We start from the raw sequence: 21,711 nt of genomic DNA, 5'->3' as shown, positions 1-21,711 counted from the left end.
ACCCATGTCCACACTTATCAGAGCAGCACTCCGGGGCACTCCACTTAACTTTAAACCTCTGAAATGCACAGAACACAGGACCACTGCACTGAAGTGGAGCAATTTTCAGTTTGTGTGATTGGAGGCAATTTGGATCCATTCTGTGAGACTGTCCCACATAATGGGGAAAAGATGAAGTGCCTTTGTTATTCTTTTGTTCCATTCTTTGTTTTTGTGGGGAACTCACCAATGCAATATTACTGCCTTTTTTTTAAAGAGGAAAACTGTCGGGGGGGAGGGGGGAGTAATGGCGGTTGAAAATAGCAACTCCAGTCCTCCAGCACTCGAAAGATGCCAGAATTTGTTGATCAAATTTTGTTCTACTTTTTTTACAACAAATGACAGTGGTGCAGTATTTGACTTTTGAGAAATGATAGACCAGCAGAGCAAACTGAACTTGAGCACTCCTGTTTACATCTGGAAGGCAGATGCTGGATTCCCTTTCTGAGTATAAGATAAATCTGGAAAGGAAAAAAAAAACATTTCTGCTTCTGTGGCAGTGGAAATAAAACCAAATCCTTCTGTGTGCCTGGTATTGTACCTAGAGCTGTCCATGTTCCTAGTAGAGGCTTCCCTCCCTTGCTCCTGGTGGAGTCCCTTGCTAGACTTCAGACAGAGGTGCATTGTGCACTTAGTCATCTCAATTCCTTCTTGGGGGCTGCCAGCTGAGGCCACCAGCATCCCTAATCCTGTCTGTGGAAGGCTTCTGAGGTGAGATCTGGGCCAAAGCCTTCTACTCCCCTGTGTATACACATTCCCTGCTCACAGAGCCACCCCCTTCTAGTAGCCAGAGCACTCCATTCACAGCCAACTGCTGTGCACAGCTCTCTCAGCTTTCTTCCTCTCTCCCCTTCACTTCCCTATTTCTAGAGGCCCAGGGAATGCTGGGAAATGTAGTCCCTTTCCAGCTCCAAGGCAAGCTCTCTAGGCAGCAAACTGACCAAGGATCCTTAGTTCCCAGGGTACCTTGGGCTCCTGGTTCCTACTGTATTCTGCTGGCTCCCGCTGCACAACCCAGCAGGGAGGAAGCAAGTGTTATGGGCCCTTTCTGAGCTTGGGCCCAGTGCCGCAATGTCACTACTGGTCAGGGGAGAGAGGACAGGCTGCTGTGCTGCTTTGCCATTCCACAGCTCAGAGAACTCACAGAGTGACTTAGGTTGCTGCTCCCAGCAGCTAATGAGGCTGTGGGAGAACTTGGAGGGAATCCCATAATGTATAGGGAATCCCATGGTGCACAAGGATCAGCTCTACCGTCCCACAATACTGCACTCTGGGATACCTACATTGCTCACCCTGTCGATGATGATGCCTTCAGAGTGGACATGATCTGTCATCATAAAAGTGTGAACACCCTCTGGCAATTTTTGTTGTCGCTTTTGGATGTCCACATAAGTTTTGTTGACAAAACGTGATCGTGTAGACATAGCCTTAGAGCATCTGGGCCTGACTTTACCTTCCATCAAGTTCATTCATTAGTGTCTGTAAAAATTAGGCATAAAATGAGACCTGGCTGATCTGGTTACATTTTATGCTCTTTTTCTTCACACGTAAATGGCTATGCAAGGTGCAAGGCTCCAGAGAATCAGGCTCTCCTGATTTGAACTTTGTCCCAGTCCTGTAAACATTCACACAAATGTTTGATTTAGAGCACTTGAGTACTCCCACAGAAGTCTACCTTCCTGTGCAAATTTAAGCATGTGTGTACATGTTTGCAGGACTGGGGCTTTACACTTCATTAACTCAGATACTCTTGGACTTACACTCACTTACCAATGTGTAATTTCAAGAAAGGGTCAAGAACCTAAGTTTTGAGGAGTTGGCAGATGATGACACTGACTTGCACCTTGTCTCCTTTCGGTTGCTTGTCTTGTGACATCCCTCTCTGACCCCTCAGCACATAAGTTATAACACCGCAGATATTCCTTCAGTCTGACCTAGACTCACTCCTTCATACAGACTCAGCGGGCCAAATCCAGGGCAGACGTTTAAGGAGGCTATGGGGTGCAAATTACACATTGATAACAGGTGAAGGTCTTCTTAGGGAGTTGAAACTGCTCTCTTATATGAAGACAGGAAAAAAGTGTTCAGCCCAGGGTACTTTAAAATTCTACCTGTCCTCGAGAGAATTTTCTACCCTGCACAGTGAATTCCATTAAATAACACTGGGTTCATTTTAAAATAAATAATATCCTCATGCTACACAGGAAGTGGAAAGCTCCACATCTGAAAATGACACTTCTTAAACAACAAGGCTCTATCATAGTTTCTCTGACCATTGCTGGCAGATGTTTGTTTGTTTGTTTGTTTGTTTGTTTGTTATACCGAAACAATGTCAGCCAGTCTAACTACCACCAAAGCTAATCTATTGTATGATTACAATGTAGTTCTTAGGCAAAGAAAATTCCCTTCCACAAGGGTCAGGATAGCATGCTGATGTGACATGCTATGTCTAAATAACAGCGTCTAGCATGGTTTCAAATGTATTACGGTCAGGCTATACATTAATTGGCTGGTAACTAACGGGAGAAGATGGAATTCTAGAAGGATATTTCAGCAAATGGAAAGGGCTAGAAACCACAGTTAATCAAACAGTGATTTGTCACTGTAGAAACCCAGTTAATAAATTGAGGAAAGAGCCAAACAAACAGAAAAATCAAAGTATCTCTGTTTTCTTTTAGCCTGTTTTAATTTTCTAATGCCTATGTTATAAGATAATTTTAACTTGTTATTTTAACAGAAAATAATACAACTGCATTATATTTTAATATAAGTCATCTGAATATCAAGATGCATCATTTGAAAAGTGAGACATGTAGTTTCTACTAACACTGTTTAAGTACTGCTGTTGAGGAAAAGTGTGTTACCCTTCTTCCTGATAAGTTACAAACTGAAGACGTATGGTAGAAAATCTAGGAAAACTGAAGCAGTTCTAACAAACAGGTTTCCATAACACGAAGTGACACATTTCAGTACATATTCATAAGGGTTGGGGGGTTATTACTGGGCTGTAATTGCAGTTGTTCTAACACCTAATAAGCCATGGTTGGAAAAACAAAGGCAGGTTAATTTGTGATTTCCTCTCCTCATTCAGAGGCAAATTAAGTGTCAAACAGCTAATACAGAACATATTTCATTTTATGAGATTTTAATTTAATTCTGCACCATATCGTTGATGCCTTAATGGAGGGTGGTTTATCTAAGAAGAAGAGCAATTTATAAACCTCTTTCAATGGAATCTTTAATGATAGGATACGATAGCATAATTATAGCAATGCCTGCTAGTCCTACTATACAGATGAATCTGTCAGCAATTCCATCACAAACAAAACCCCCTATTTTAGGGTTTTATAAGTCAGTTATACAATTTTGCTCTGGGGTGAATTTTAGGATACCAGATTTCTGCCCATGAACAATTTAAAAAAATCCTAATATTTCATGTAGATATCTTTCAAGGTGGAACTGTGCACAAATCCTATATACCTAAAAGTTTACTGATATTCACTGTTTTTTAAGTTTGCATGTCACTCAAAAAAAAAAAAGATATTGTACACCCAGATATTATATGCACCCAGATATCATTATATTCCTTTTTTGAAATTTTCTATTTTTTCCTCTCTATTTGTTCTATTTATCCCTAATTAGAGTAAGACTCAGTATTCTTTAGATATAGATCTCAACCAGCTTTGCAAAGCTAGGAAACCATCATTATGCCCAGTTTTACATATGGTGAAAATATGGAAGAAAGAAGTCGAGAGACTCACATAGTTACTGGCAGAGATATGAACAAACTCTTGGTTTCTAGTCTGCCCTATACCCTATCCAATGCCTTATTCACGGTCTCTCAGAAACTGAAATTACTTTAAATCATTTTGTTAGAGGATGTCATAACAACTATCCAAATAATGTCTCCAAAGGAGTGATTAATCCCTTCTAAGCTAAAATCCAATATTCCTAAACGTGGATTTTACACCTAAGTTACAAGAAAATTGTTGGTATCTATCATGTGTGTAAAGTACTATGAATTTTTAAAAACTGTACAACCGATGAACCTATGAGAAAGCTTTTACAGTCTGAAAGGTTCTTTTGAACAATTGCCTAATTACATATTTACATTTAGTTACACAGATCATATTGGCTCCATTATGTACTGTTATACCTTATTATTCCAACAACGGCATAAACAAACTGAAGGGAAAAATCTACTAAAGTTTATGTAAAAATAAATCAACACCAGCAAAGGAATTTTAAGGTAAAGCTAAACTTGCATTTGAAACTACCTGTGGCTATGTCTAGACTGCAGGCTTCTTTTGGAAGAAGCTTTTCCAGAAGAGATCTTCCAGAAAAACGTCTTCCAAAAGAGAGCGTCTACACAGCAAAAGCGCATAGAAAAAAGCTATCTGCTTTTTTGAAAGATAGCGTCCACACTGACTGGACACACACTCAGATTTAAGCTGTGATTACTATGGGCAGAATGGCTACCAGGACACCTGTGTTTTTCCCTCTTTCCTCTTCTTTTGAAAGAACTCCCTCTTCCCCATCCACACACGCCTTTTTCTGAAAAAGCTCTTTTGGAAAAAGGCTTCTTCCTCATAGAAAGAGGTTTACCAATGTCGGAAAAACCCCTCTGTCCTTTTTATTTTTATTTTTCAAAAGAACGCGATTGCAGTGTGGACATAAGTGAAGTTTTTTTCAGAAAAACAGACGTTTTTCTGAAAAAAAACGGTAGTGTAGACATATCCTGAATTTCAAGCAACTACCTGCAGCCCATGTCTTCCTGCTAAAATGCTATCTATTCTTATAAGCTATGCCCTGGTGGGAGACATTCAAGATACTGCTGGCACTACTGGTGTTGGTTATTCAGTAAGTGAAATTCTCCCTTCTGAGTCAGTACGGACTCCAGTGACTCACTGTGGTATAAAGAGAGTGTACCGTTGTTTTTCAATGAAATATATTAAACTGAGATCTTAACCATTTATGGTTTTTTAAACGACTTGTCCAAGTGCCGCTTTTGTCTAATAAGTGGTTAGCCCCAATTCCAGGCCATATTCCAAACTGGGTGATCACATTCTGCTTATCTAAAATTTGCCTCTGTCTATTGTTGAACTCCAGTAAAATACTCAAGAGACTAATGCATTTCAGCAACAGCAATTCCCTAATAGAGTACATCCTTGGAATCTTTTCCCAAGCAAACTACAGGCCCAGAATCTGTCTATTCATTTGTAGTGCAATTTGGGGACCTTTTGAATGAGATATGCTATTTAAATTCAAGGTATTATTAAATAATGGTAATGGTGACAATCTTACTCTTTTTTTAAGCCAATGACAAAATTCCGCCTGACTTCAAAGAGCGTAGGATCACATCCTAGGCCTCCAACTCAAGGCTGATTTTAGAAACTATGTGAAGGACTCTAAAAAGCTATGGTAGAATCTAGCTTCATATGCATTGCAAAACCTAGAATGAGAGAGGTGAATTAAATTACGCCTTAATTTAATACAAAATGTGTCTGTCTTTGAACAGTAGGTTAAATTAAAATCTTTATTTGAATGTATGTTATTGCGTGGTTGAATATGGTGTACATACTTACTGATGCATCAATGAAACTCTAAGGAATAAATCACAAATTTCTGTGCTCTCTCTTTCATTCTATAAATACCCACTTTTCCTTTAATGCCCAAGGAGGACGGCAACACAGATTTATTACTTACCTCCAGGCAAATCTGCTCTGAAATTACAATTCAGTAATAGGAGACTAATCCAAAAAAACGGTTGGTAAAATATTATGTGTGTACTTGGCATGTAGTTAGGATTGTTAATATCAATTAATTCTGCTCACAGAGGAGGACTTGTTTTAAAACAACTTCATTTTTCTTCTGTATATATGTAATTACACAGCTGTAAGTAATAGCTATGGAGATGCAATCTGCCCTCTAAACAACTAGCATTATTCTTCAAAGTATTACTTGTGCATTTCTTCTTTTATTTTCTCAAAATGAGAAGTGATTATTAGATATAATTAAATGTATATATCAAGACATTTAGCAAAGAACTAAGCCCTCCTTATAGCTCCATTTTTTGTGGTTTATGGCCGTTTTCTGGACATTATGTCAAAAGATCATTGCTATATTTTACATATCTGAAATTCCACTCTACATATAGAATAAGATAATACGTATTTCCACAGCATCCCACCTCTCCCCTCTTTTTCTAATACACGTTATCACTGGCATTCTTTTATCTTTGTGTAAACTATGTGCTCTATTACATTTGCCATTTTGTTTGGGTGACATTCCCATCAATCAACTGACTGCTTGTGCACACACATAAGAGGGACTATGAAAATTCACCCAAAATTTCATTATGCTCCCTGGCAGTCACCAGGAAAAAGCTTTGATGTTACAGGAAATTTTAGTTTATGAAGAATCCCAAAGCTAATCCAGACAAAATGCATGTTTTGTTTACCAGTATTTCACAGGGCTTTGTACTTGTTAATTTAGTATTTATAGAATGACAGTACACAGAATAAATACCAGCAAAATATATAGGTAACACTTGCCAGCTACCTATTATAAGACATTCCTAAAGCACCAGCCTGGTTTTGCTTCAGTGAATCCATGAACAGATAAACTTGATGCATTCCAAACGTAAATCTTCCTCTCCAGATACAGCAGCAAAGCTTTCCAGGCACTGAGTTTTAAGCACCATAAGGATTCAAACATTTCTCTCTTGTTCTGGGCTTTATAATACAACAATGTGGAAAATGTTAATACTTACACATGCAGTGGAGGAATGGGAGATGGTTCATAATGGTAACGTCCTTCGTGATGTCTTGCATCAATTGGCACAGGAGGGTGGAATGGTGGAAAAAGGTGAGGCGGGTCTGAAAAACAAATAAGGGTTCCAAATATGAATATATCATGTAGCTATTTTTAATACTGATTACACATCCCAAAGTATGTGTCACCTGGAGTATGATGGATGGTCAAATTTGTCTCAATTAATACAATGCTGGTGTAACTGAACAGAATTTGGCCCACAACATTTGCCCGGAGGAGCATGAATATTCATTTATTAAAGTTAGTATTCGCCTTTTATAGCTTAAATGGCAAATTACATAAAGAAGCCTTTAATAAATAATTACACTGCACACATGTGAAGTGTCAGATCAAAAGGATCATCGAGCCTTTCATAAGCTTCCCTGGTTCTTTTTTTTCATATTAAAACAAATACAAATGTTATTGAAAGAAAAGTCTAAAAATAGACTACAAATAGAATGCAGTAAAAAAAAAAGATGCAGCGGAATGAAGTAAAGCAGCAGGCATACAAAAGTAAAATCTGGAGTAAATTACAATTACGTTAGAAGGAAATTATTATTGGGAAAGGCTGTGTTGGAGGGGACACTGTGCTGCAGTACACCAAGGGGAAGCATCAGGAAGTATGTGCCTCAGGGCATGGGGATTGATTTCCTCAGCCCTTAAAAAGGATGTAGCATATTCTTTGCATGCAGCCGTCCACCTCTTCAGGCAGGCATGTAAAGCAGTCGGGAGAAATGGCTTGGGTTACTTCCTGCCCTATTTCTGGCAAGTTGTTCCTGGGAAGGCCAACTCAAGCTGCCATTATACTCACTATTACTTGTGGACAGCTGTTGCATTCATTACACAAGAGGGTAAACTACTTGTTCCTCACAGTTTTTTCCCCAACCCACCACTACACAAGTTGGCTACGTCTACACTGGCCCCTTTTCCGGAAGGGGCATGTTAATTTCAGCTATCGCAATAGGGAAATCCGCGGGGGATTTAAATATCCCCCGCGGCATTTAAATAAAAATGTCCGCCGCTTTTTTCCGGCTTTTAGAAAAGCCGGAAAAGAGCGTCTACACTGGCCCCGATCCTCCGGAAAAGGGCGCTTTTTCCGGAGGATCGGGGCCAGTGTAGACGCTCTTTTCCGGCTTTTCTAAAAGCCGGAAAAAAGCGGCGGACATTTTTATTTAAATGCCGCGGGGGATATTTAAATCCCCCGCGGATTTCCCTATTGCGATAGCTGAAATTAACATGCCCCTTCCGGAAAAGGGGCCAGTGTAGACGTAGCCGGTTGCATACAGACCAGACCAATCTACATCTCTATTCACATAATTCTCTAATTAAAGAGCTCCACAATTTTGGATGAAGCAGTTTAAATGTACTGTAGATCTCTATCAACATTTTCATACCTTTGCAACTGTCTATTGTGAAAAACATTATTTTCTAGAAGATATTTAATGTATGATTACAATCCTGAATGGAGGAGACAAAGTTCAAGCAGCAACATACATCACAAAGCCAAATGACTCCAGGGATATAAAACCTTCCCATCTAGACCAATTATTAACTATTGTTTATTTTGCCTTAAACCATATGTTTATGTGATCCTAAAAGCAGATGTGAACAGTTTTATTAAAAAGGTGTTCTAAAAGGAGAAATCTTATTGATGCTCAGTGTGAAAAAACCAAGCAAGAGAGGCCTTTTTCAGTCTTGCTGTGACTCTCAGCATAGAAGGGGGCATGGAGGGTGAGGGATGAAGAATTCACACAAGTTCTGAGGAAATGTTTCATGACAATTTTGAAATATTCTGTCCAGCTTCAATATGCTCAGTGGCACTGCATTTTTGCCATGTACCGAGTTGGGCCTCATCCTGTTTGAAAAGTGATCATGGTTTCCTAATGTGAGCATTTCCTCTTGATGAGTAATAGAAATGTAGCCGTGTTAGTCTGGTGTAGCTGAAACAAAAGACAGAACTATGTAGCACTTTAAAGACTAACAAGATGGTTTATTAGGTGATGAGCTTTCATGGGCCAGACCCACTTCCTCAGATCAAATAGTGGAAAAAATTGTCCTTGCCCTACTCTACAAACTGGATATAAACACCTACACTCTAGCAATCTGATCCACTCCTATGCTTGTGCTGAGTCCCAGTGACTTCTACAGGACTCATGGTCAAACACAGGAAATTGTGGTTGTGGGTGGACCAGAAGACACTTGCTTCCAGTGCATGAAATGTATTTTGTGTCAATCACTGGCCCTAAAAGCCACAATGCAGCCTGAAATCACGGATAATGTCTGAAGGAGGAGGAGGAGCACAGAGATATCTACACAGTGTGGGATTCTGATGTGTGATGTGCTCCCCACAAAGCCTACAAAGTGAAATTATGTAAACTGAGTAGGGGTCTTAATCCTGCAGGACATAATTTGCCTCCAAGATGTATTAGCCACTCTTCAACAAACATACCTCTCCCTGTTTCTCTCCTAGTAGCAATTCTGAGGAGAAAAAGGGACAGGGGAGGGTTGTCCCCAGGGTCTGGATTCTGCTCCCCAAATATCAAATAGCACCATACCCCACCTCCCACAAGGTGAACAAGTCTGTACAGAATGCACTGCTTATTTGCCATCCCTGCCGAGCCAGGCTGAAACTCCACTCAGGAGAGCTGCTCCCCTGTTTTAAACACCGTTTAACCATGTACCAGATTATCCTTAAAGTTAAATGTGATCTTCTATAATGTTCTCTTTGGAAAACTAAATATTAAATTACCTAAAGCCCAGATGCATCCAGTGGTATTTAATGTGTGTATTTATGTTATACATTCACTTCATTAACCTCTGTTATCTTGTACTGCCATTTAATGGGGGCAGAAAACTGAAAGAACACATTTCTCAGTCCTTTAATATTAAGTCTCTCTATGTGCCTTGGTTACATTTTGTTTGTGGTTTTTGTCTGGGAAACAGAAGTATTCCATCATTGCACAGAGAACTGTCTAAGTCAACCCCGCATGACTGGAATAGACCTGAATATCTAGCATTCACCATAATTATCCATCTCACAGTTTCTTATTTACACATGAGCAATACAGCTGGTGAGCATCATAACTCAAGCATATGTGTAATAAGTTACTGCACTGTAGCCATCTTCTGTTGAAACCTGTGAAAAAATACCTCATGATGACTTTCCAAAGTCAAGCTAAAACTGCTGAAGCAGAATAAAGTGCCACTAAACCCGGCTACCTCCTATTTATCATACAATTTCCTGACTGATGGTTCCACAAACCAGCTGCTAAGTGCTGTGTACTCTACTGTCAGCAAACTAACATGCTAAATGGGAGACAGGGAGAATAATGTACAGAACCAGTGGGATCAGTTTTACTGAGGGATTTCAAAATCTGCTTTGTGCGGATAATTCCACGATGAGGAGATAAGTAGTAAATTCTACATACTTGTGGCTCCAAAAGTGTTCTACTTTGAACATCTTTGAATATTTATATGAAAACACCTTGACATCAAATAGATATTGGAAAGAGCACCTATCATCTAAGATTCCACTTAGAATGCCCTTGCAACCCTATAACTGCAATTGGTTGACATGTATTTAAATTGGAATATACAGTAAAAAGTATGCATTGCTGTAACAAATATTGTATTCCTATTGGTCATTCTAACCCCACACAATAACTGTTTCAGCAGAGGTACTACCAGATCATCACAGGCCAAATTCTGCCACATTTATTTACACTAAATGATACATTATTCTAAAAACAGTCCCAATGGAATGAATGTACAGTTCAGTGTCTGTGTGGTAGTATCTGGTCATATAACTGTTACTAGCAGTGATCTTGGCTACCTACAAAACCTGTGGCCACAAAGACCCTTAATAAAAGGAACAGGCAATGGCTCTAAAAATATGACATTTATGAGCTTTCTATTTAAAAGCCATAAAACAAAACTCGTATCCTCAGTCTGGAAGCAGAAATTATGCTGTAATCAACACCATTTTCTAAAACTTCATGTTGTATTCCAGAAACTGTTCTTTTAAAACTGTGTAATCTTGGAAGATTTGGCTGAAAAGACGGCAAGGGTAGCCCATGCCAGGCATAGCCTTACAAACACACACAGTTTTAAAATGATCTTCATTCATTTAGGCCCAAATCCTGCAATCACATCTGTGCAGCTGGAGTCTTGCATCTGTGCAGTGACCAGCTAAAGTATATGGCCTCCACATGGACACAAGCATCTATCTTCATAAATTCAACTGCCTAAGCAGGGCCTCATGCCCAATTCATCAAAGCACTTGAGTGCAAGATTAAGTCCCATTGACTAAAAGTCAGGAACCTAGGGCTCTGCTGAACAAGAGAAATTAATAAAGGAAATTGGGAGAAATTATCAACATTTGAATGTTTAATACATAGAGATTATTAAGGAAAGTCTGAAGGGATCTAAGAATTACCAATGATCTGATAATAGATGCAGCAGAAGGTTAGATATCTCTAGTAGACCAAGAAGTACTATGAGGGGTAGGGGTGTTAGTCTGTATCTGCAAAAACAATGATGAGTCCATATGCCCCAGGATTCGTCACTGCTTTTTTTAAGGAGCACTATGTAATTCTGAATAAGTAGCAGAAAGTTCAACAAGAAAAAGTGAATTGAGATCCAAAACTCAAACTGAAGACAATGGGAATCTTACCATCAACTTCTGTGATCTTTGGAAGAGGCTTGTACAATTTAGGTATCACTGGAACTGGCATGTTAAACTTATGGGAGTAAAGCTGATTACACAGACCACACCATTTACTATTGCATTTTTGCTCAAGCACAGTGAGATTTTTGCCAAATCCTCTAGCATGGGTTTTTTAAAAGATGGGCTTCAACTTTTAGTGAGTTGAGAAACTATTTGTTACAGTATAAGGTCTAAACCAACTCAAGAGGCAATGTGAAGCTCTACTTTCTGCAGCTACATTATGAGACAGTGGCACACAAAATATGCAATTCAGTGCATATTTTCAGTATGTGTAATATTGTAGTGGTTTCTTATTAGAAAAATCTGTTCTCTACATTCTACAATAGAACATGAAGTCAAGTTTAGGGTTTTACTCAAAATACAATTAAGCTTGGAAGGATTCGATTTTTAAATGGGTAAATATCAATTTCACTGCAGCCATATAAACCAACAAAAAAATAGTACCATCATTAGTCATCTAAATTTACAAACAGACAAAATAAGACAAATACTGCTTGAGAAATTATTAGAGTTCGACTTAAGGTTATTTATTTTGAATATTTTATGAGTGATTTGGGGATGTTTCATGTATTACATATTATAACTCTTAACTTTTGAATTTTACGCTCTGCTGTCATTAACTGATTGTCAACAGTCCTACAGGTTTACCGCCTCCCCATAATTTCCCACAACTGTGAAAATATAAATAGATAAATTTTAAATGCTTAAAGTTAAAGCTAATACTTAAAGTTAATATTGTTAATTGAAATGATGAAAAAAATAAAAAATCTCATTCTGCTAAGTCTAACTGTAATATATTGAGGGTGAAATCCTGTCGCCATTGAAATCAATTAGAGTTTTGCTTTTGACTTCAATGGACCAGGATTTATCTAAGATATACTAAAAACACTTTTGAGTAAAGTATAGCAGCTTTCGTAATGCCCTTTTCAGCACACTGTATTATAAATAATTTTGCCAGCAGATTTATATATTTCCTTTGTGAATAGCTGATCATCCAATTGGGAATTTTTCTAATATTTTTGTTCACATAGGTCAGGTCATTACTATTTCTTCACATATATTTGCTTCAATTTATCTTCCCGGGCGTGTGTTTTTATGGTAATAGTCAGGTGCTTTCTGCCCAGCAAACAGCTTTTTTGAACAGAAAGTTCTTCTGCACCGGTAACTTCATAGTTACCAAGTGGCTAATTTTTAAACGAAAATTTTAAACAAAAAGTTTCCAAGAGGGCCCATTAAATTCCCTTTCAAAATGTGTGAATGAGTTTTTTTGTCCCATCTTTTGTTTCAAGGTGTCTTCTCATCAAGAGAAAACATAACTAAAATCCCAGCCCTATAAGAGCTAGGAACATGCTTAACTTCATGAACTGTAAGCCCACAGCCTTGATTTTAAATGGGAATTATGTTAACCACATGTATAAGTCTTTTCAGGACCAGTACCTAACTATGAGGAGAAACAATTAAACTGCACACCAAATACTGTCAAATGTACAAAGTAAATATATTGATAAAGCAGAGGTGGTTTTTTTCTGTTTATTAATTTTTTTCAGTGATAGCAATTTGACATGTTATTTGTAATAATAGCATGTACAAAACCGAAAGGGAAAATCTGACTTTCAGGTTGATCATCACACTTTTATATTTTATGTTCATTAAAGTACATCAATGATTACAGTTCCAGCTCTAGCTTCACTATGATTTTTCGGAGCTCATTACTCTATATTCAAAACACCAGGAGATCCACCACAAACCTCCAAAAGTGGAACTTTGCTCCACTTTTTGATTATAGTTCCTACTGAAAAAGATTCCCACCTTGGTAAAAAAAATAAGAATCCAGAACATCTCACCCACCTGTCATTCATTTTACTGCCTCTATGTTTATAAACCCAGACACCTTGTAGGAACATGCTTTATTGTTTTTTCGTGGTTCCACAATAATCATCATCATGCCAAACACTTGAAGGAGGAGCTGTTCTCTCTGAACTAGGAGAAAAGTGGCTAGAAGTGATTTAGTGAACTGGCACTGGAAAATCTTGAATGTGCCAGTTTTGCTGCAGGTATTGGCTAACTAGCTGTTGGACTGATTTCAGCTAAAACACTATCATTCTTCTCAATCACTGCCACACTACTATTTGAATACATATATGCATTGCTCAGAACATTCTGTACATTCAAAATAATTGACTTTTATGATAATCAATAATTTACATGTATAAAGCACCTTTAATCCAAGAATCTCTGAATGCTTTGCAAACATAAATTAGGCCCTATGATAGTCATCAATTAAATCATGATTTATTACTTGTTTTAGGCCAGATGCACCAGCACAGTAAGAATGCTTTGTGCTGTCCATAACAGCATCTTAGTTGGCCTCTAATGATAGCTGTTTTGCATGGGCAGAACACTGCAGGTGTAGGGGCACACCCTTATTATGCACATTTTGCACATCGGAACTCTGAGGCATTGAAAAGGTGAGTTGCACAGAGACAAATCACAAGTCAGAGACCAAAGCTGGGAATAGAACGATTGTGTCCCAAATCTCAGTGTCTTGCTTTGACCACTATATGACACTGCCTCCCTTTCTGATAACATAAGCTGTTTAAAAAGCCAGTAAATGTAACAGCAATTGCATATAGTCAGTGTCCATGCTCCAAGCACACAAGAAGAGAACCCAATGAGACATCCTGGCTACATAGTATGTTATTTGGAATGAAGATCACCTCTTATAATGCAGCTGACTCTTGGTATACCACAGCTCATCTTTTTTCATAACCTCTGGATCCGTGCAGTGCTTTTTAACAAACTTAATAATGTGGTCTCCACAAGAAAATGACAAACTGTGCTCTGCCAGGGAACTGACAAAAGAAATCCCTGACTCCGTTACCTCAAATGTACTCTCTGCAGTGAAAAACCAATTTATCTTTTCCCTTGCAACGTGCTTTCTATTCTGCCATTGTCCCACTAACTTCTTGTGTCCCTGCCATCAATACATCTACCACAGCTAAAAATCATACCCACAAGGATTTTTTTTTAAAAGTCTCCATGTTTAACTCTCAACAACACAGTCAAATGCTTTAAATCCAGCTGCTCTGGAATGCTGCTTGTCTTTTGATTCCATCTGTATGCACCCGATGACATCTTCTGTATTCTCAACTTCCCTGCTGTGATGCTGGCAAAAAACAAAACAAAACAAAACAAAACAAAACGTGTGCGCAGACATTTATTAAAAGCAGGTTAACCCAAGCCCACAGAAGACTATAACTGTGAAAGACGAACTACCAACCATCTGTTAAAAAAATACATAAAACTGATTTTAAAAAAAAACCCTGATCCAGACTGCAGATCATTAAAAGTAAAATTATACAGGGAAGCTGTGACTAAGTTGCAGCACAATGTTTGCACACAGTTCTCCATAGTTGGGTGGTAACACAGATTCCCTACCCAAAGCAGACAGGGAACTGCCAAACAACAACAATTCTGTCAAATAGTTTATAGTCTGGTTATTCCTATCTATAATAACCAGGGAAGCTGTGTTAAGAACTGTGCTGACAAGATGCATGTCTAAACATGGTGCTTGCAAATGTAACTAAGCGGCAAGTGTAGACAAAAGACAGGAAGAGAGAACAGCCTGGGAGCCAAAAAATTAGTGTACACATGGCAAGGTATAAATTATATACACATTTTTAAAACCTCAGATATCCTTGTGCAGAGTATGGATCTGCCTATGGAGGTCAGCTTGGAGCTACTACAGGTTGAACCTCTCTAGTCTGGCACCCTGGAGACCTGACCAGCACCAAATCAGAGAATTTGCTGAACCATGGGAGGTCAATACTGATTAGCAGCATTACCAACACTTTCATTGCTTGCTGGGCTCTTAAAAGACATTTAGGCTGTGTCTAGACTACATCCTTCTTTCGAAAGAGGGATGTAAATTAAACACTTTGAAACTGCAAATGAAGCGAGGATTTAAATATCCTGTGCTTCATTTGCATAATCACATAATGGTGCTCTTTCGAACAAGCGCCATTTTGAAAGTAAAACCGCGGTCTAGACGTGGTTCTTCCGAAAACGGCAGGCTTTTTTGAAAGATCCTGTACTCCTGAGGAGTACAAATTGCATAGCTTATTTTGAGCTAAGGGTACTGTGTAGATGCACCCCCACTGAATATCTTCTTTAGTTATTTCCCCCCATATGTGCCTGTTAACTTGCATTTCTTCCTATTTTAAGCCATATTTGTCCACTATTACTTACAATAAGTAGCAACTTATACCACGGATGCCACGGCACTATGTACTACTCAGTGTTAGAAAGGGCTGCAGAAACTGACCTTTTGTCATTAGACTTTATGGATGCTTGAAAGTTAATTGGGTTTAAGGCAGGATGTGAATTTAAAGCACAACAGCTATTCCTGAATAAATGAATGTGCGGACACATTCATATTGGAACCAGAGTGCCTTATTCAGATCTGTTCTAAACCAGTTTGAAAGTGCAGGCTTCAGAGACCACAACGGGAGCTGGAGGAGTGGCTGGAGCTGCACACAAGATTGGGTTGTCCACATGAAAAGATAGAGACAGCTCTCCTCTCCCCACTTCAGGTCCTAGCAGAGTCACCTTGCCCAGCAGACAGGCAGAAGCATATGCATCAACCACTGGAAACAGGAGCAGGACTGCATGGCACCAGATACCAAGAGGGTAAGGGAGGGTCTGCTGGGGAAGGACAGGGCAACTGGGCACCAGCTGGCAAGGAATGAGAATAGGAACTGCTTGTACACCTCTTCCCAGTCTGGAGCTGGTTGCATCAGCCCTTGCCAAGTCTCCATAGTCCCCTTATACTCCCCTTTCTCAATTTGTTCCAACCCTCTCCTATCTGCTGCAAAACCCTTTTGAATTTTTTTTTCAAGTAAGATTTCAGGGGATAGTGCATCAAATGTCCTCCCCCCCAAAAAAAACAAACAATACCTTACATTTACTGAACCCCCAGATTTTATTGATGATTTATCTTAATCATTTTCCATTATTTTAATAGGTACTGAATTTATTACCAGACACTATCTTCCAAAATTTTCCTTCTTTTCTCTGGAAGTTCAGTACCTATATCACATTTACTTTTCCAAATCATCTGTTGTCTTACTCAGTCATCACTGACTTCTCATCAGTAATTGTGAGAGATTCAAGTAAGTGCACTAGGCAATTCCCTTCATATCTTAGAATGAGTATCCTCTGGTTCTGCTGTCTGGAATATATGCACACTTTCCAAATATTCCCTTACATGCTTATTAACAAAAGCTACATTTAAGAAATCTTCATTACTTTCCCATTACTCAACCTCTTTATTTTTGTCAGACTTAAAAGCAGCTCAGTAGCTCCATCATTTTATTTAGTAATTCCATTGATTTCATTCCTTCCCTAATTGATTAAAGACCTTGCTTTTGCTATTGTGTTTCCTTCCATCTTGATATCTTTATAAATAGCCTCTCTCATTCTCCTTAATCTCTTGGGGTATGTCTACACTACCCCGCTAGTTCGAACTAGGAGGGTAATGTAGGCATACCGCACTTGCAAATGAAGCCCGGGATTTGAATTTCCCGGGCTTCATTTGCATAAACTGGGTGCCGCCATTTTTAAATCCCTGCTCGTTCGAACCCCGTGCCGCGCGGCTACATGCGGCACGAACTAGGTAGTTCGGACTAGGCTTCCTAGTCCGAACTACCGTTACTCCTCGTGGAATGAGGAGTAACGATAGTTCGGACTAGGAAGCCTAGTCCGAACTAGCTAGTTCGTGCCGCGTGTAGCCGCGCGGCACGAGGTTCGAACGAGCAGGGATTTAAAAATGGCAGCGCCCAGTTTATGCAAATGAAGCCCGGGAAATTCAAATCCTGGGCTTCATTTGCAAGTGCGGTATGCCTACATTACCCCGCTAGTTCGAACTAGTGGGGTAGTGTAGACATATCCTTGGTTATTCTTGCTTTCTGTGCCATTGCTACCCATCTCAATAATCTTTAATTTCATTTTTTATACTTTTTATTTCCTTTCCATTTCTCCGTTACAAGTTCTTTTCATTGCACAATGTTTGAGCAGTATCTCATGAAGTCACCTTGACTGCTTCTTCCTCCTAACATTCTTCTTTTGCTGATGAACTGATGGTGGAGTACTGCCTACAGTACTGTTGCTTCAAGAATCCCCTAAAGCTACCCCAAATCAGACCAAGGAATCACATTAACAACATATGAAAAAACTATGTAGCACTTTAAAGACTAACAAGATGGTTTAATAGGTGATGTGCTTTCATGGGCCAAACCCACTTCCTCATTAAACCATCTTGTTAGTCTTTAAAGTGCTACATAGTTTTTCCTTTTGTTTTAGCAGATCAGACTAACACAGCTACCTCTCTATTACTATTAGCAACATATGTGCGAGCATCACTCTTTCAACTCCAGAGCCATTTCAATGATGTTCCCGCTGATTCATGGGGCTCTCTGTGTGTGTATGCTACTTTACAACAAAAATAAGTTGTTTGAATGAAGTAGAGAGTTAAAAAACTCCAGATCTCAACTCAGAAGTTAACTCTAGCAGCCCTTACCTATTGATAGTAAAATTGTTCTAATTCCTGACAGCTTTTCAAAAAACTCTTATAGGACTCATTGACTGGAGGTTAAAGGGAGGGAGTTTTTTATTGTACAACGAACTGCATGGTATGCCCACCATTTGTGTAGATGAGGTGGGGCAAAGGAAAGCCACCCTTAGGGGCTCTGCACTGAAAGGAAAAGAAAACACTGCTTACAAACCTAATGCAGAAAGTGCCAAATCAGGTACATGAACAAGCAATAGCATTCAAGTACCTGAGCTTTTCTACCTGGGACTGGTTAAGCATGTGCAAGATTTCTGAGTCTTCTTACTCTATGGCTACGTCTACACTGGCACCCTTTTCCAGAAATGCTTAAAACGGAACAGTTTTCCGTTATAAGTATTTCCGGAAAAAGCGCGTCTACATTGGCAGGATGCTTTTCCGGAAAAGCCAATGTAGACGCGCTTTTCCGGAAAAAAGCCCCGATCGTCATTTTCGCGATCAGGGCTTTTTTTGCAGAAAAGACTACTGTGCTGTCTACACTGGCCCTTTTCTGGAACAGTTTTTCCGGAAAAGGACTTTTGCCCGAACGGGAGCAGCATAGTTTTTCCGGAAAAACACTGACAATTTTACAGTAGATCGTCATTGCTTTTCTGGAAAAGCAAGCGGCCAGTGTAGACAGCTCGCAGCTTATTCCGGAAAAGTGGCTGATTTTCTGGAATAAGTGGCCCAGTGTAGACACAGCCTATGTGTATACAGTACCTAGCATAGCAAGTCCCCAATCCCGCATTCTGGGCACTTCAATACTACAGATAACCAATAATAATGACTTCACCTTTCTCTCCACTGTCCTCCTAGTGGGTCTACAGGACTCTGAGGTGCCCAAGCAGGGAGCCTTCCCTGTGCTAAGAAGCATTCGTTGGGCTTGTGAGAGTGCAGGCTGAAGGGGTCACCTTTTTGTTGTGTTTGTACAGCACCTAGCACAGCCCCTGATCCACGATTGGGGCTTGCAGATACTGTCACAACAGAAATAACAAAAAATATTCTTGAGACATAGGACACAGACTCCTTGCTCTCTCCCTTCTTGCATTTCTGCATGATGGTCAGACACAATCTGACTGCTAATAAGCAGGTGTCATTACATGGAATGTATTTTTCTCCCCTAGTGAGAAGAGAGAGTGAGCATTCATCATCTTCACTGCCGGGAAAGTCTGGGAAACTTCCAAACCATGAGACAACAGGTTTCCCTCCCCTGAACTGTTTGATGCTCCACTGAATGCAGGGGCACTTTGAGAGAGATGCTAACACCCATATGGAAAAGCTGTTGAACACAAAGGTTGGGGGTCAAAAGTTGAAATGGTCCTGCCAGAGATGACAGCAGTCCCTTTCTGATCAATCACATCAAAGGGACTGTCAGTTCTTATACTACTGCTGAAGATCTTTTAAAACCTATTGAAATTCTAACATGTTTATTGCACACTAGGGGCTAGATTTTTTTTTGTTTTTACCAAGCACAGATGAGGCATTATTTTAACTGTTAACTGCAAAGTTTTTTGTCACTGACAGTTACCACTCTAGAACCTTATGCCTCCTCTCCCCATCTCTACAGTAACTGGGCTGGCCAACTTACTGTATCGTGCTGCTTTTCTCAAATGTGGTCACTGAACATAAGAGATCATACATTTAAAGAGATGAGCACCAAATTCTATTTGTGATTTGAACATCTACTTCCATGCATTTTTCCCTAGCTTAATGCTGAAGGCATCTAAATTTTTTCCTTTTTTCCCAGCCAGTGTCTAGAGGAAGAACTTGAGGGGATCTAATACAGTAGTTTCAACATTCATAATTTCTTCTTTTCCAACTAAAGATATGGATAGAAAAATGTGGGTTCTATAGTATAGAGCTAGACCCCTCTACTGCTAAACTGCACACAGCCACATACATTCTTATTTATTGATTATACATTATTTTGGATTACAATAGGGTATATAAAGGCCAACCTGGGATCAAGCACCATTCTGCTATGATCTGTAGAGAAATATATTGTATTAAGAGATGGCCCAGAAGAGGTTAATTAAATAGAGAGGACAAAGGCTGAAAAAAGAAGCAGTATTATCCCCATCTTACAGATGGCATTTTGAGGCAGAGATTAATTGATCTGGCCAAAGGAAAACTGTGGCAAAGTCTGGAATAGAACTGGAGACTACTGAGACACTGAACTACTGAGACCATCTTTCCTCTCAGAGCTTCCTTCCTCACAAAACTTATGGTGGTGGTGAAGTAAAACACTGCTCCAAATTATGTGTTCCACACCTTATATTAATGGCTCACAAAGTTGGTCTAACCATCTTGCAGGTGGGATGTGGGTTTGGGACTCACTCCCCTTTGTGGAGAGCCTTTACTGGCACTCCAGCCCTCTGCCTCCCCCGCCAAGGAGACCAGCAGAGCAGCAGAGGGCAAGTAGCCCTATCCCCTTTCCAGCGAGATCCTGAACCCCCAATCTGCTCCTGTACTTTCCCTCTCCCTCAGATCCCCCACTCCTCTCCTGCACCCTCGCTCCCAGAACCCACCCTCACTCCAGTCTACTACCCTCCCATCCACCCAGACCCCCCTACCCTCACTGTGCTCTTGCACTCTCCCTCCCACCCAGAGCCCTCCACTCCACTCCACTCCTGCATCCTACCTCTCCCCCAGACCCTACACCCTCAGCCCACTTCTGCACCCAACCTCCTGGTGAGACCCTCACCCCCAGCACATTCCTGCACCCTACCTTCCAGACAGACCTGCACCCTCAGCCTCTCCTGCACCCATTTTGTTATCATGGATGTTTGGCTGGTAGTCCATGGAAAGGTCTGTGTTGAGAGGGGTGGGCCATGGGCCAAAAAGTTTGAGAATAGTTATACAGTAGACTTCCGATAATCCGAAACCTATGGGACCGACTTATGTCGGATCCGCAGATACGAACGGGCATTTTCTTGCCCCGGAGGACTGGAGCGGCGGGACGCCTGGTTCCGCTGCCCGCCTCCTCTGGGGCGAGAAAAGCTGCTCCCCGTCTCCCTGGTCTGCTGGGGGAGCCAGCAGACCAGGGAGACGCTGAGCAAAGCCACGGAGGACCCGGGCCGGACCGCGGCGCTGATCTGGAAGCGCCGCGGTCCGGCCCGGGTCCTCCACCGCTTTGCTCCGCGTCTCCCTGGTCTGCTGGGGGGGGCGCAGCTAGTGCCCCCCCCCCCAGCAGACCAGGGAGACGTGGAGCAAAGCCCGGGGCCTGTGGTAGAGCAGGTGGGGCGCTGCCGGTTGGTCCCACAGCACCGCTCCTTGGCGCTACTGGACCAACCCAGCAGCACCCCAGCTGCTCTGCCCCAGGAGTCCTGATTCAGCCGCTGCTAATCAGTTTCAGCAGCGGCTGAATCAGGACGCCTGGGGCAGAGTAGCTGGGGTGCTGCCGGGTTGGTCCAGTAGTGCCGAGGAGTGGCCGCGCTACTGGACCAACCCAGCAGCACCCGAGCTGCTCTGCCCCAGACGTCCCCAAGTCAGCCGCTGCTGAAACTGACCAGCGGCTGACTACAGGAAG

At 40.7% G+C, this 21,711-nt stretch overlaps 1 protein-coding gene across 6 annotated transcripts in view; it reads right to left on the bottom strand.

Moving 5' to 3' along the window:
* Nucleotides 1-21,711, bottom strand: part of GLI3 (GLI family zinc finger 3) — a 261,689-nt gene that overhangs the window by 115,938 nt on the left and 124,040 nt on the right. For all 6 annotated transcript variants that reach the window (XM_006124084.4, XM_014574078.3, XM_014574077.3 and 3 more), the window contains one exon: nt 6,812-6,917. In XM_006124084.4, coding sequence (XP_006124146.2) covers nt 6,812-6,917 — 106 coding nt within the window. The remainder of the gene's footprint in view (nt 1-6,811; nt 6,918-21,711) is intronic.

This window comes from Pelodiscus sinensis, chromosome 2 (genome assembly GCF_049634645.1).
Source record: "Pelodiscus sinensis isolate JC-2024 chromosome 2, ASM4963464v1, whole genome shotgun sequence".
Taxonomy (NCBI): Eukaryota; Metazoa; Chordata; order Testudines; family Trionychidae; genus Pelodiscus; species Pelodiscus sinensis.
The sequence above is the reverse complement of the archived record's forward strand: the minus strand, read 5'-3'. Positions and strand labels throughout refer to the sequence as shown.